Below are 13,101 nucleotides of genomic sequence, written 5' to 3' on the forward strand. Positions count from 1 at the left end.
GACAAAGCATTTGCAACTATGACATCATGTTACTCATGCTAAGAATTAAACTTAACGCGATCGTGACAAGCGACCTTCACTACTTTCAAGTATAAGATAGTAACAATTATGTGAAACCTTCTTAAACTTTAGTCACATATTCATGCATGCTAATTAAGTGTCGACCCTCAATCAACAAACACAAATAAGTTAATCATCAAATAGTTAAGCCAATTGCATTCACGAATCAAGAGTTCATAACCGGAATTCATCAATTCATATCACATAAATAAACATGGTATTGAAATCACCCCTAGCCAAAAAGGGTTTAGTTCCTCATAACTTTGAAATCAAAGAAACACCTAAACATTCCAACAACTCAAACTTGAATTGTATGAACGTTTAGGCACTCTTCTCTTCCATTTCTCATATTACAAAACAAAGAGAATTGAATTTAAACATTGAAATCAAAGAAACGCATAAACATTCCAACAACTCAAACGTGAATTGTATGAACGTTTAGGCCCTCTTCTCTTCGTCTTCTTTGTAGCACAAGGACTAAGGGATGTTGTTGGTGTGTTGAATGGATTGGGGGATTATGGAAATGGAAGAAATGGAGGAGAAAGGGAAGGGAATGGTGCAGAAAATGGAGAGACTCACGGCTAGGGAGAAGATGGAAGTGTTTTGTGGTGTGTTGTGTATGAAAATGAGATGTTCTTGAATGAATGAATGCAAGGGTATTTATAGGAGTAGTGGAGGGAACATATGGTTGTTTGTTTAAGATGCAAGTGGCTAATTAATGATGGAAAAGTATGTGATTTAAAGGATGCAAAGTGAATGAATCATGAATCATTGTGGATGAAAGGTGGAAGTGCATGTGTTGATGACTAGGTTAGTGGGTGGAAATCTGAAAATGGCATATAGGAATGGGAGCTCACGGTTTGAATGTGTAAAGTGTGTGTGAATGCATGTGAAGATGCAATAAATAATGCATGTAGGGTTAGGAAATAATGAAGAAATGCATGTGAGATGTTTGGAAAGGAAATGGGAACCCACGGCAATGAAGTTGTTTTGTGTTGTGAATTATGATGAATGCATGTGAGTTAAAGAGGGAGAATGTGGTGAAATGATGAAGTAGGAAGGTGGAAATGCACGTGAGATGTTTGGAAAGGAATAAAGAATGAATGGTGGAAATGTGAGTGAATGATGTGCATGTGTGAGAATGCATGTGGAATTAAGAGGAGTATGGAAGTGAAATAAATGAATGATATGTGGTGAGTGATAAGTGAATGGTTTGATAAGTGATAAATGAATTAGTTTAAAGGGCTAGGGTTTAAGTACATAGAATGGGCCTAAAATAGGTTGGTTTGTATGGCATAATGTGTTTGATTGGGCTAGAGCCATTGTTTTGTGTCTTCAAGTGCATACAAGGCCTTCAAATTCGTCCATCCTCTTGGCTCCATGGATAAGCTATCCAATCCATGCCCAAAAATGCTCCAAATGGCCTCAAAATGCACTTTCTTGCTCCCTAGGCCCTTAGAACCTGAAAACACACAAAAGAAGCATAAAGGACTAAAATAACGAGAGAAACATAACGTAAATGCACGAGAACAAGCCATTTAAGTCGCATGAATATGCTCCTATAAAAAATCATCAAAATCGGAGTCAAAATAACCGTTAAATCATGATTTTTCGTTTATAACCGTCGAAAAGTTTTGTCCCGTTACTTGATCTCTGAATGTTTGTTTTTTGTGATTTTTTGCTGATGTGATCTCAAAGCATATACAAATAAGTTTGACGGTTGGGATCGTTGAAATTAGTTTCGGAGAATTCGTATCCCATCAAGTTCAATGGTGTGTGTGTATATATATATATTTATTAAGTAGATTTAAATCTATTTATTTTGTACGTATAATTGATTGGTACAAGGAATAGTACATCACGTGAGTCATTATAAAAATAGTGAGATATGTTATATGTGTGATAAAAAGTTAATAACTTAAAAAAAAAAAAAAAAAAAAATTCTCACCACTTCTATTAATTTTCATTTTCCCTCTCTTTTTTGTTTCCTTTTCAACTTTTCTTATAATTTTCACTTTTCCCTCTGGCAGCCTATGGTGCCTACCCATTTTTTCCTAATTCCCTCTCTTTTTTGTTTCCTTTTCAACTTTTCTTATCATTTTCATTTTCCCTCCCCTTTTCTTCAAAAAGGGCGGCACTGCAGGGAATGGAATGGAATTATCAATTATGGAATCGAATCAATGGATGCACATTAATTAATAATTATTATAGTTTTTATAAAATTTAATTCAAAATTTAATACATATATATATAATTATTATAGATAGTTAATATTTTGGGGGTAGAATTATTATAGTTAATATATATATATATATGTATATATATTATAATTTTTAGGGGTATAAAATTGTTAAATTAATATATATAATTATTACAGTATTTTTTTAGGGTTATAAAATTATAAAAATAATATTCTGCTTATTGTGTATCGTGTTACCCACGTGTATACCCGAATCAACCCGTTATCTTAACAGGTGCTTATCGGGTTGCTCGATAATGATCCGATTCGTTATCGTGTCGACCCGAACATCTGTTAATTTCGTGTCGTGTCATGTCGGGTTATCGGGTCGTGTCAGGAATTGCCAGGTCTAGTTTTAACGGAATATTCCCTAACGCCGTTAGGGTTCCACACGCGTGCCCGTGCGTCTAGTCATGCCTTGGCCGGTGCGTGGTGGCGCGTGGGAGGTCAGAAAATTATTTTAAAAATATAGGGATGTTCGTGAGGTTGAGTAGAGCACGTTGGTATATTCAAACACTCCATTTGAGCAATGTATGAGAAGTTATTATCTAAGGTTGGTTATGTGCATTAAATTGACGTTTTTATAGTTGTTTCGCATATAGGTGAGGACTATTCGGAGGACGAGCGTAGCCACGTGAGGCTCGGGGCTTACAATCCTTCTACGTATCAGTGAGTGGGCTTTTGGTTTTCCGTATATACCTATATACTTGAGAATTTTTCCAGAAAATGCAATTAAATGTTTATATGTTTTTTTAAATGCCATGCATAGTGTTTGCATATTTAGTTATGCATTAGTAGTTGCATATATGTATGCTTTGGTGCTGCGGACGCACAGGTAAGTCAGGTGAGTATATTGTTAGTTATACATATGGTGTTGATGAGATTGAGATATAGCTTATAGTCCTGCACCTCGGTGATTGTGCTCCGCCAGAGTAGGGCTTAGCCTTCACGTGATCGTTCACCTCCTGCACCGTACGCTCACCTTGGATCCAAGGCATGTGCCAGCCTGTCGTACAGACCACTTTAGACGGTTCCAACTCGCAGGTGACTTGCGATACTTCGCACAACCTTCACGTGATCGTAGCATTATAGCGTATTTATTTACACCCAGCCTGTCGTACAGACCATTATAGGTGGTTCCGACTCGTGTGTAGGATAGTGGTTGAGGAGCTATAGTTTCAGCCGTACAGGTCACTTTAGGTGACTCCGGCTAACGTGTTGATATTATCAGCATATTATGATTTGTGTGTATCTCACCTGCTTGATGCTTATATTGTTGATTGGATATTTTGGCACTGCATATATCTGGCATGGCATATTTGAGCTTTATCGTTTTTAGCATGATTTGATATACAAGTATGTATAATATTTTCTGGAAAGTATACAGGTTTTCTGAGAGGGGGTTTTTACTTGATATTGAAATGGTTTGAAAAACAACGTTGTTTTTGCCCATTCACGTTTTCTGTTTTCCACCCCTCCAGGTTTTAGGCAATGAGGACGTGGGTGAAGACAGAGGCATCGAGGCATTTCTGAGAAAGCACCCTCCATGTAGGATTTTCTAGTTATCACTTGTGTAGTGTTTGTTTATTCTGGACTGCACCTAAGATACTTGAACTTTTACTTTGCCTTTTTATTCTGGACTGCACCTAGATCACTAGCACTCACTGATCTCTTTATTGTAAATTATCCTGTTGACTTTATTTCCTCGTATTTTCACTCTTTTGCTTCCGCACTGTGCACTTGGCTACGTCACCCTCACGTGACGACCAGCACGCTCCACTTTCAGATTCGGGGTATGTCAGGGGATGAGTTTAGCCTCACAATGGGCTAGCAATAATGTGATTCAAGGTCATTTATTAAATATTATTTTCTCTATTTTTAAACACATTCAAAACATCTTAAAAGACGTGTAATGCTGATTATAAAAAAAAGGTCTTTCGCATACGGATAATAATATGATTAAATTAATTATCAAATGATTGGTTTTTTTTTTTGAACAAAGAATATTATCTACACTAAGAGGGAGAGTGTGCTTAACCTCATAATGGGCTAGCAATAATATGATTCAATTAATTGTTTATTAAATATTATTTTCTTTAATCTTAATGAAAATGCTATAAAAACTAATTTTATTATGTGAATTCAACTGCTTTTATTGGTTTATGAAGAGTTTCTTCTAGCATGATCTAAAATTATTCATTTACTTAAAATATTTGACTTTCCTTTTGTCAATTTACGCATATAAATACATTTAAAACGTGTAAGTCACGCGTAGCACGCTTTGATTCAAAATATGTCTTCTGCACGTGCTCATGAAGGCTAGTACATTTGTAAAACAAACACAAGTTACCCTAAACTGCTGATTTCATCTCTAAATTTCAAATTAGCTTTTGATTTCCCTCTAATTTTTTTAATTAAAAATTAAGGACTTCACTAATATTTTGCCGATTTTCCCTACTATTAGTTTTTCATTTATTCCACCAAATTTTTGTTAAATGAAAACATAAGCACAACATATAAGGGTAATTTGGTCGCTTCGTTCTTTAAAATAATTGAAAACCTTAGATTTCTAAAATGTCAACCCGTGCAAATCTGTGTAATTCTATAGCTTTTGTGTCTAAAATTTTAGCAAATTGACGTTTTGTTCTCAAAGAAGAGTCACGTGGTGTGCACGTGATAAGAGTTAAAATTAATTTGGATGAAATTTATGAAAAACTAAAGATAGGATAAATCAGCCAAAAATATTAGTTTTAGTTCTTGATTTTCCAATTTAAAAGTTTAGGGGGGTAAATTGAAAGTTAGGTGAAAGTTCAAAAGGGAGATATGAGCAATTTACTCTTCTCCTTTTTAAGAAACTTACGCACAACTGAAATGCCAATTCTACAGTATTCTAAACTGCCAAGTGAGCCCATTCATCCATCATGTGTTTTAATTTTCTTACATGACATCGCGTGATTAGCTTGAGAGATTGTCATTTTAGCAAACCCAGTTGAATGCAAGTTCTCATCAACCGAGCCCCCAATAGGCTAAAACATTGTATCCATTTGGTTTTGGCACCCCTTAAAGTTGCAAGAGGACCACCACAGCGTGAGGCTCCCTCCATGGCGACTCACTGACTCAGGCGGCCGGCGATCTGTACTACAAACTGCACTTTTAAATTTTCAAAGATTTCCATATGGTTTCATAAAGAAAATGAAGTACACAGACAAAACAATTGCAAGGTGAAACTGCAACTTTTTCTATTGATTTAGCTCAAATACAACAACGATATTTCTCGTAAACAAGGAGAGGATAAAGAATCAATTGAATATTAAGCGAGTGGCAAAGAAGAAACAAAAATCGACTGACAGAAGCTATAACCAAAATTTAGAAGCTGCATCCAAAATTTCCCAAAATTTCAACAGGGAGGCGTAACCTGTTGGCTTCTGCGGTTGAAGACGAAAGATGAAAACAAAAATGTTAAAAGAATAAAGCGGTATATACATCGCCTCACTGCTGTTTACCTTCTTCGATAATCCACACTGAGGAACCTTTCATACTGTGTTCCCGCAAGTGTCTTTTGGACATCACCCCAATTCTCAATCTGACTAGATAAGTTACCTTTGTGTATCTTCACCTGGCGACTCTTTAAATCCCTTTTTGGAACCTTGAGAAAATCTTGAACGTCAAGCAACTTCTGCAAACATACAAAATTGAAACTTTCAGAGGTTGGTATTCTTTCTTTTCTACCCTTTTATCGGGGCGCTGACAAAAATACTGGCACACACATAATATTTTATCGCAAACAACAAGAGGAAATATCAGTTTAGTGTTCATATGGTTCTCTTACAGTGCGGTTTTTTACGATATCCTCATAGAATAGGATAATATGCCGGGTGCTCTTCAAATATTCCAAAGCTTTCGTACTTGTATCCTCTACTTGCTTCAGGTTGGGTATCAGCAAAGTTGCATTGATTATAGGCTTGTATTTTGCAAGTATCTCTGCCTGCACCCAGAACATGTAATAAGTCTGTATGTCAAGTCATAAAGAAACAAGCAATTGACATTTACGTAGAAAGCATGCATACGAAGGAGGGAGAGACAGACCTCGTGAGGAGAATGAACATGAGACTTGTGGGTCCCATTCAGCAGCTTTTTATCTCGGTCATACAAGTTTGCAAGCACAGAGATCATCCTCCGTAACAGGTTTCTCCGAAAGAGAAAGATAGCAGAAACACCTCGTGTATTGAAGTACTCTACTATTTCTTCATGATGCTGCATCAAGCCCTGCATAAATTGTTGCAATATTAATTCGCTGGTCGGTGCATAAAACAAAAAGAAGCAGAGAAAAACACAATAAATTATCTCATGAGCTAACTTACGCGTCAAATTCTACCTAGAACAAGGAATCGAATACAAAAGTAAAGATAAATAATGAGTTTCAGGCCAATTGCTAATGACAAACAAATTTGGATGGACATTTCAATGGACCAAATTAAATTACAAGATGGACATTCTAACTTAACCCAAATCCCAGTTCGTATCAAATTTCTTTCCAACCAAGACTTGCATCCATGTAACTATCATACCAAGCAAGCTTGAAATGTTACTCAGCTCAACCCCCTTCGCTAACAATAATTCTTCAGTTACAGTGAGATGGTCCTACACTTCCAAACAAAAGGTTTTCATTACTTGGAGGGCATGCTTCTCTCAATGAAATGGAACAATGTGATGAACAATATCTAGATCCATCAGTTGCCATGAAATCTGTAATGTATCATCCCTTTGATAACCCAAATTAGGTTACTTGAAGGCTGGCTTCCTAATAGGCACATCGGTTGCACTCAGGACAGGCAGTTTATGATGATAATAGGGCTGCCTACCTCTCTCAAAATACAAGTGTTGAGCATTCATGCATCCATACATAATCTAAACGAGGCATTGAGTACCATTAACATCAACTTCTTCTGACGTATAAATTTCGTGGAAGCAACGTAACTCTGAAGTGCTACACATTTAGCATATAAAGTTCAAGCTTAGCAGCAGTGCAGAAAATTTGTAGAGAGTACACATTTAAGCAAACTTCAAGCTTACCAGTTATCCAGAAAATTGCACTGTCTAATTTCAGCCATCTCTAAACCCGTCCTACTAGCCACCGGTGAGATACACATGAAATACGTGCATGATCGTCATTAAGAGCATCATACTTCCCGATCATCGATGACCCTAGAAGATCATAAAGAAACTACCCTATCCAATCCTACATACCCTTTACCACTCTCCACGAATATGCATTTAATATCAAAACTATAACACAAACTTCCTGGAAGGACTTGCTATACATTTTACTATAGTATCTGTAACTGTAACAACTTACAAAATAGGTAGATGATAGGGCAATTGAGTCCTTGGTGTTACTTTTACTAATAATAACTGGCTGTCAAAAACAACAAGCTAGGCTGAAAACTTCCTGTCGAAAATGAGTAAAACATACTGAACTGAAATGCCATTGTCTCTCACTCAAAAACCCACCAAATAGCTAATTAACAGAAACAAAAAATAAAAATAAAAAACTGAAAAAAAATGCATGAAAAAGCACCGACCTGATTAAGCATCCACTTCAAGCCAACTGCAGCGGTGCATTCATTCTTTGAGGCACTACTCAACCAATCTAGATTATAAAGTTTGTCCAAAGTCTCAACGATTGTTGAAATATTACTTCTCCTAACTTTCACAGAGAAAATCTCCCCATTTGAGCTTATGTTAGTATGATTATTCAGTAGCGTCTCAAACCACCCACTCCCAGATCTCTGCATCGACAAAATTGCGAAATATCGCACAGGATTGCACGCACACTCAGCCCTATTATCCACAAAAAAAAAAAATCTAAATCATTGCATTTCAAATGGAACCCAAACTTGAAACTCCAACAGATCAGTAGCATACCTGCTATAAGTATGGGGCTTTGGGTAGTGCATATAACGAAATTCCTCCGGCTCAACATCAGGATGTGGACAAGGCCTTTGAATCACCTGAACACTTGAAAATCCGGACTTGGTGCGGGTGCTGACTTGCTTTAAACAAATTGAGCAAATATAGACACCACAGACCATTGCAAACAGCACAACAATCATCCGCAGCACCAATGGAGATTTCTTTGGCGCCTTTATTAAAAATATATCCTGCACTCCATGCATTAGGCAATGCAAAACGAAGGTTGAATAATAAATTATAAAAACGACATGGGTAATTAGTCCTAATAAAGGTCCAAACTTTACAAGTCAATCTGATCGACATCGAGCTACCCAGAAGTTTATAAACAGTAAAGTCGGCAGGAAGAACAAATGACATGGGTATCATTGCCATGATCCAAAAAAATCCAGGATTCATAAATTCACATGACTAAGCAGTTAAATCACGGTCGTTAAGTAAAACAACAATAGTGTAATTAAGATTAATCCTAAAACTAAAAACATGACAAGGGTAATTAATCCTAAAAAAGTTCCAAACTTTTGAGTCAATCTGATGAACAAACGGCATGGGTATGAATGGAATGATCCAAAAAAATTCCCAGGATTCATAAAGTAACATTATTGAGCTATTAATTCAGTGATTAAGTAAAATAATAGTGTGATTAAGACCCCCTTTCCTATTTAAAAAGGAAATTTGGGTTTGCCTGAGCTAGAATACACAGACCAAAAGCAAGCAATAAATAAGGATAACAAACTGTCAAAAATTTCAACACCCAGATCGGGAAATTCACATGCAACCCCTAAAAATAATCAAAAGGGATAGAATCTAATACCCCAAAAAAATTAAAGTTCCAGGGGAAAAAAGAAAAAAACCAGTTAAAATTTGAAATGAGGAGCCGGCAAAAGCAAACCTTGAAGGAACAGGGATTCTCAGCCATTGTAATGGGAGCTCAAAAGGCAAGCATTCCTCCTCCTGCTTTACTTTTCTCAAAAACCCACAACAGCCATTAATTCAAAAACCCACAAACAAAAAAAAGGAAAGGAGGAGAGAGAGTAAAATCTGTAGATTTTGATGGGGTTGGAGTTTTTTCTCGTGAAGAACACTATGATTCGATGCCTCTCAGAGACCCGTTGCACTTGCACGCTCTCTTGCCCTGCTTTTTCGTGTGTATGTTTTTTTGTCCTTTTCGAATTTTTGCAGAGATTTTCTATTCACCGAATCGTTTCTCGACCTGTTGGTACTTTTCTGCAGTAGACGGTGGAAACGGCGTCGTTTGCTTGATCTTCTGGGCCCATTAATTAAGGAAAGAGAACGACATTAATGTTTGACGATTTCCTTTTAGTTGACCGTTGGTGCCGTTTCCCGACCGGAAAATGTCTTCAATTATTATTCAAGTTAATTAAAAGTTTTGGTTTTTTTTCATTTAATCTAAACCACCTATTAACAAAAAGATAATGCAAAGAATATCATTTAGTTTTTAATTTAATTTAAATTATGTTTATAAATCAAATTTTACAAATTTTTGATTATCATGTTTATTTCTTATTAATATAATATTATTTAGTTTGTAAATTTAATCTTTTTAGCATTACTCTTAACAAAATTCTTTTCATCAACTAAAAGATGATGAAAGGACAATTTATTCGCAAAATTCTCTTTAACGTGTTCTTCCTCTCGGGCCAAGGTCAAATATGGGCTTCTCTCTGCTTGGCTCGCTGCCACACAACCCAAATATGGGCCTAAACTACTAGTTTTCTTGTTTCCACACTTCAACAACTAACCTTGTTTAGACTCTGTCTATTGGATTAATTTAGTGACCTGCTGTTCATAAATCCGTAAAAAAAAAATATACTTTTTCCCCGCAATCCATTTTCCATAAATTACGATCCAATATTTTATTTTTTATTTTACCGTTGACATCTTTTTGTAGTCCCAGAGCTACTCACATTGGTCTCTAAAGCAACTCAAATTCACTACGCTAGTTGTATATTGTATCATGTGTTCTTGCAGGTACATTTTTTTTTTAATTGGAAGTTGATATCAATCGAAACCTAAGTTTCGAATTAGTGCCTTTGAAACCTGACGTTTTCATAAAACAATACATCCATGTAAAACCTGAAGTTTTTCATGCAAATTAAACCAAACCATGTTTTGGAACCCGAACATTCCAACTTTGATGCTTATGGAGGTTTCTATTTCCCATAGCACCAAACAGAATCTTGTATTCATTGGATTGTCAGACCGTCACAAGTTCAATTTCGCTGACATGGAAGTTTCTTACATAAACTACTTTATGTGGGTACAAAGCGTGAAGCTCCACTTGACTATCCAGAAGCTAAGAAACCATTGAAGCCAACAATGACATGAATAAAGCTGAAAAAAAGCCTCCACCATTATCTTCATTCAAAAACTTATGCCTGAAACATTAGAAACAGAAGTACATTGCTAAAGAGAATTCCATGACTTTTTGACTCGTTCAACGGACCATTCAATAATGAAAGACGATATTGCTTGAACCAAAACATGATTGAAACCTTTATGTCTATGAATAGATATAATTTTGAAGTTTATAGAATCCGATTGAATTTCAATTGGAGAAATTTTTCTCGTCCTTCTATACCTCTAACATACTCCTGAAGGAAAAATGTAAAGAATAGAAGTTCACGAAACACAAGTGTAGGTGTCGCTTAGCAATATAAACTCAAATAAGAGTATCGAATGAGCATGGGGTGTCATAAAAGATGGCAAAGTTATACAAATAGTAATAAAATGGAACATGATTGAATGAGATGTAATTTTGAAAAGAAAATTCAATGATATAAGGGCACTAAGACATTAAGGTTCCCCTTGAACATACATACGAAATTCCATCAACGTAGAGTGCACCTATAACTCAATTGAATTTCTTATAGGAAGGATTCCAAGGATAACCTGTACCTCGCAAACTATCAAGAAATAATTTCGTCGAAAATGTTAAAATATATTTTAACATTTTTCAACTACTTTTGTTTATTTAAGCAACCAGCATCTTTCAACTACTTCTATTTATTTAAGCAACCAGCATAAACATCATAGTTTTATCCTTGCTACTCCAATATAAAATGTCAAAATATATTTTAGTTTTATCAATAATTATATGCTTCATATCAAAATTTAGCTTCAACTCATGCCAAATTGCATTCAACCTAATTGTAGCAATGGTCCTTCTAACATAACTCATTTTGACAAAATTATGACGAAGTTGACGAAAAGGACCATAGTTATATGTTTTGATGAGCTGAGTGATGTGATATAAACTAGCACACAAATTAAACCCTCTTATTGACAATTGTAGTAAAGATGTAAGTAGAGATCGTTCTAGGCCAGAGATTAGGAGGGATTGCTAATCTATTCTAAATTGGCTTAAAAACACAAAACTAGGCTTAAAAACACTTAACTAGACTCAAAGAACTCAAAACAAACTAAAAAGACTCAAAACAGCACAAAACAACCAAAAAGACTCAAAACAGACTCTAGGACTTACTTTGGACGAAAATTGAATTGGTTTTGACTCAAAACACTTAAAAACACACTTTAGGACAGATTCTAACTAATTTGACACAACAAAGTAAAGGGGATTGGGTTTTTGACGAATTTAAAGTAAAAACAAGTAAATTGCTGAAACAAACTAAGTTTAATACGAAATTGGGTGAATTAATGGGTGATAAGCTAGCTAGAGGGTCCTTCTCTACACATGACACACTTGCATACAAATTGATTTCCAGTTGCTTTTCCAATAAACCATGAACCTCAACACCCCAGATTAACCGTGACATCACTAATTAACCCTCAGATTTTTCTTAAGTCATTGAATTGGACGGACAACGCATCGGCAACCAAATTATTCTTCAATAGTTCCCTACATGAACAACATAATAGAGATACAATCAAAGATCATTAAGCCTTGTGAAAATCATAATCATTGACAAGGCATTCGTAACTATGACATCATGATACTCATGCCAGGAATTCAACTTAACACGATCGTGACCAGCGACCTTCACTACTTGTGAATATAAGTTCATAACGATTATGTGAAACTCCCTTATATTCTAGCATGAAATTCATGCATGCAAACTAAGTGTGCACCCTTAATCAACATACAAGAATAAGTTCTTAATCCCAACAGTTAAGCAAATTGCATTCATGATTTATGTAATCAATTCATATTGTAAATATAATCATGGTTTTGAATTCTCCTCTAGCTAAAACGAGTGTAGCCTCTCATTTTCACAGCAAAACAAAGAAAACTTAATTTAAACATTGAAAACAAAGATTGAATACACCTAGAAACGCTCCAACAATCCAACTTGAATGGCCAAAACGTCCAAGGAGTCTTCTCTCCTTCTTCTTTGCTGCGGCACAAGGGTGAATGGGTGAATGTATGGTATGGCTGTGTGATGGATGATTGAATGGTGAAGGGAGGTTGTGGAATTGTGGTGGAGGGATGGCTGAATAGGTGAATGATGAATGGTCCTCTTTTGTGCGGTAGATTATGTAAAAATAAAGGGATAAAGGGCAAGGCAGTAATTAATTAATTAGGGAAGGTTTTAAGACTCCAAATCCTCCAAGAAAAGGGTAACAAATTAGAATCCCAAGAGGAAAAGAGAAGGAAACCTGCGGCAAGGACAGAAAATAGGAAACAGGAAAGGGAAAAGTGTTGCCTTGCACGGCAAGGAAAGGGAAAGGGAGAGTTTGTGCGGCAAGGACCCTTTGGCTGGGAAGGCTTCTAGAAAACATATTTAAGTGTCCCAAATCAATTAGGAACCTCCCTTAACAGCTAGAAATTAAGTAGGAAAGATTAGGATTGA

General features: G+C 35.9%; 1 protein-coding gene across 1 annotated transcript; it reads right to left on the reverse strand.

The window, feature by feature from the left end:
- Window positions 1-5,526: 5,526 nt before the first annotated feature.
- Window positions 5,527-9,472, reverse strand: LOC137729655 (uncharacterized). The gene is made up of 6 exons (XM_068468652.1): window positions 9,162-9,472; window positions 8,225-8,460; window positions 7,882-8,140; window positions 6,386-6,565; window positions 6,129-6,284; window positions 5,527-5,975 (listed from the first exon to the last, which is right to left on the reverse strand). Exons 1-6 carry the CDS (start codon window positions 9,186-9,188, stop codon window positions 5,799-5,801), a joined length of 1,035 nt encoding a protein of 344 aa, XP_068324753.1. The 5' UTR covers window positions 9,189-9,472; the 3' UTR covers window positions 5,527-5,798.
- Between the last annotated feature and the right edge of the window lie 3,629 nt (window positions 9,473-13,101).

Source organism: Pyrus communis, chromosome 3, assembly GCF_963583255.1.
Source record: "Pyrus communis chromosome 3, drPyrComm1.1, whole genome shotgun sequence".
NCBI classification, from domain to species: domain Eukaryota; kingdom Viridiplantae; phylum Streptophyta; class Magnoliopsida; order Rosales; family Rosaceae; genus Pyrus; species Pyrus communis.

Coding starts and splice junctions, on each gene's coding strand:
- LOC137729655 (XM_068468652.1), bottom strand. CDS start 9,188: ATGGCTGAGAATCCCTGTTCCTTCAAG. Junction 6,566..7,881: donor TGAAGTGGATGCTTAATCAG/GTCGGTGCTTTT, acceptor CAATTTATGCAG/GGCTTGATGCAGCATCATGA. Junction 5,976..6,128: donor ATATCGTAAAAAACCGCACT/GTAAGAGAACCA, acceptor GTATGTTTGCAG/AAGTTGCTTGACGTTCAAGA.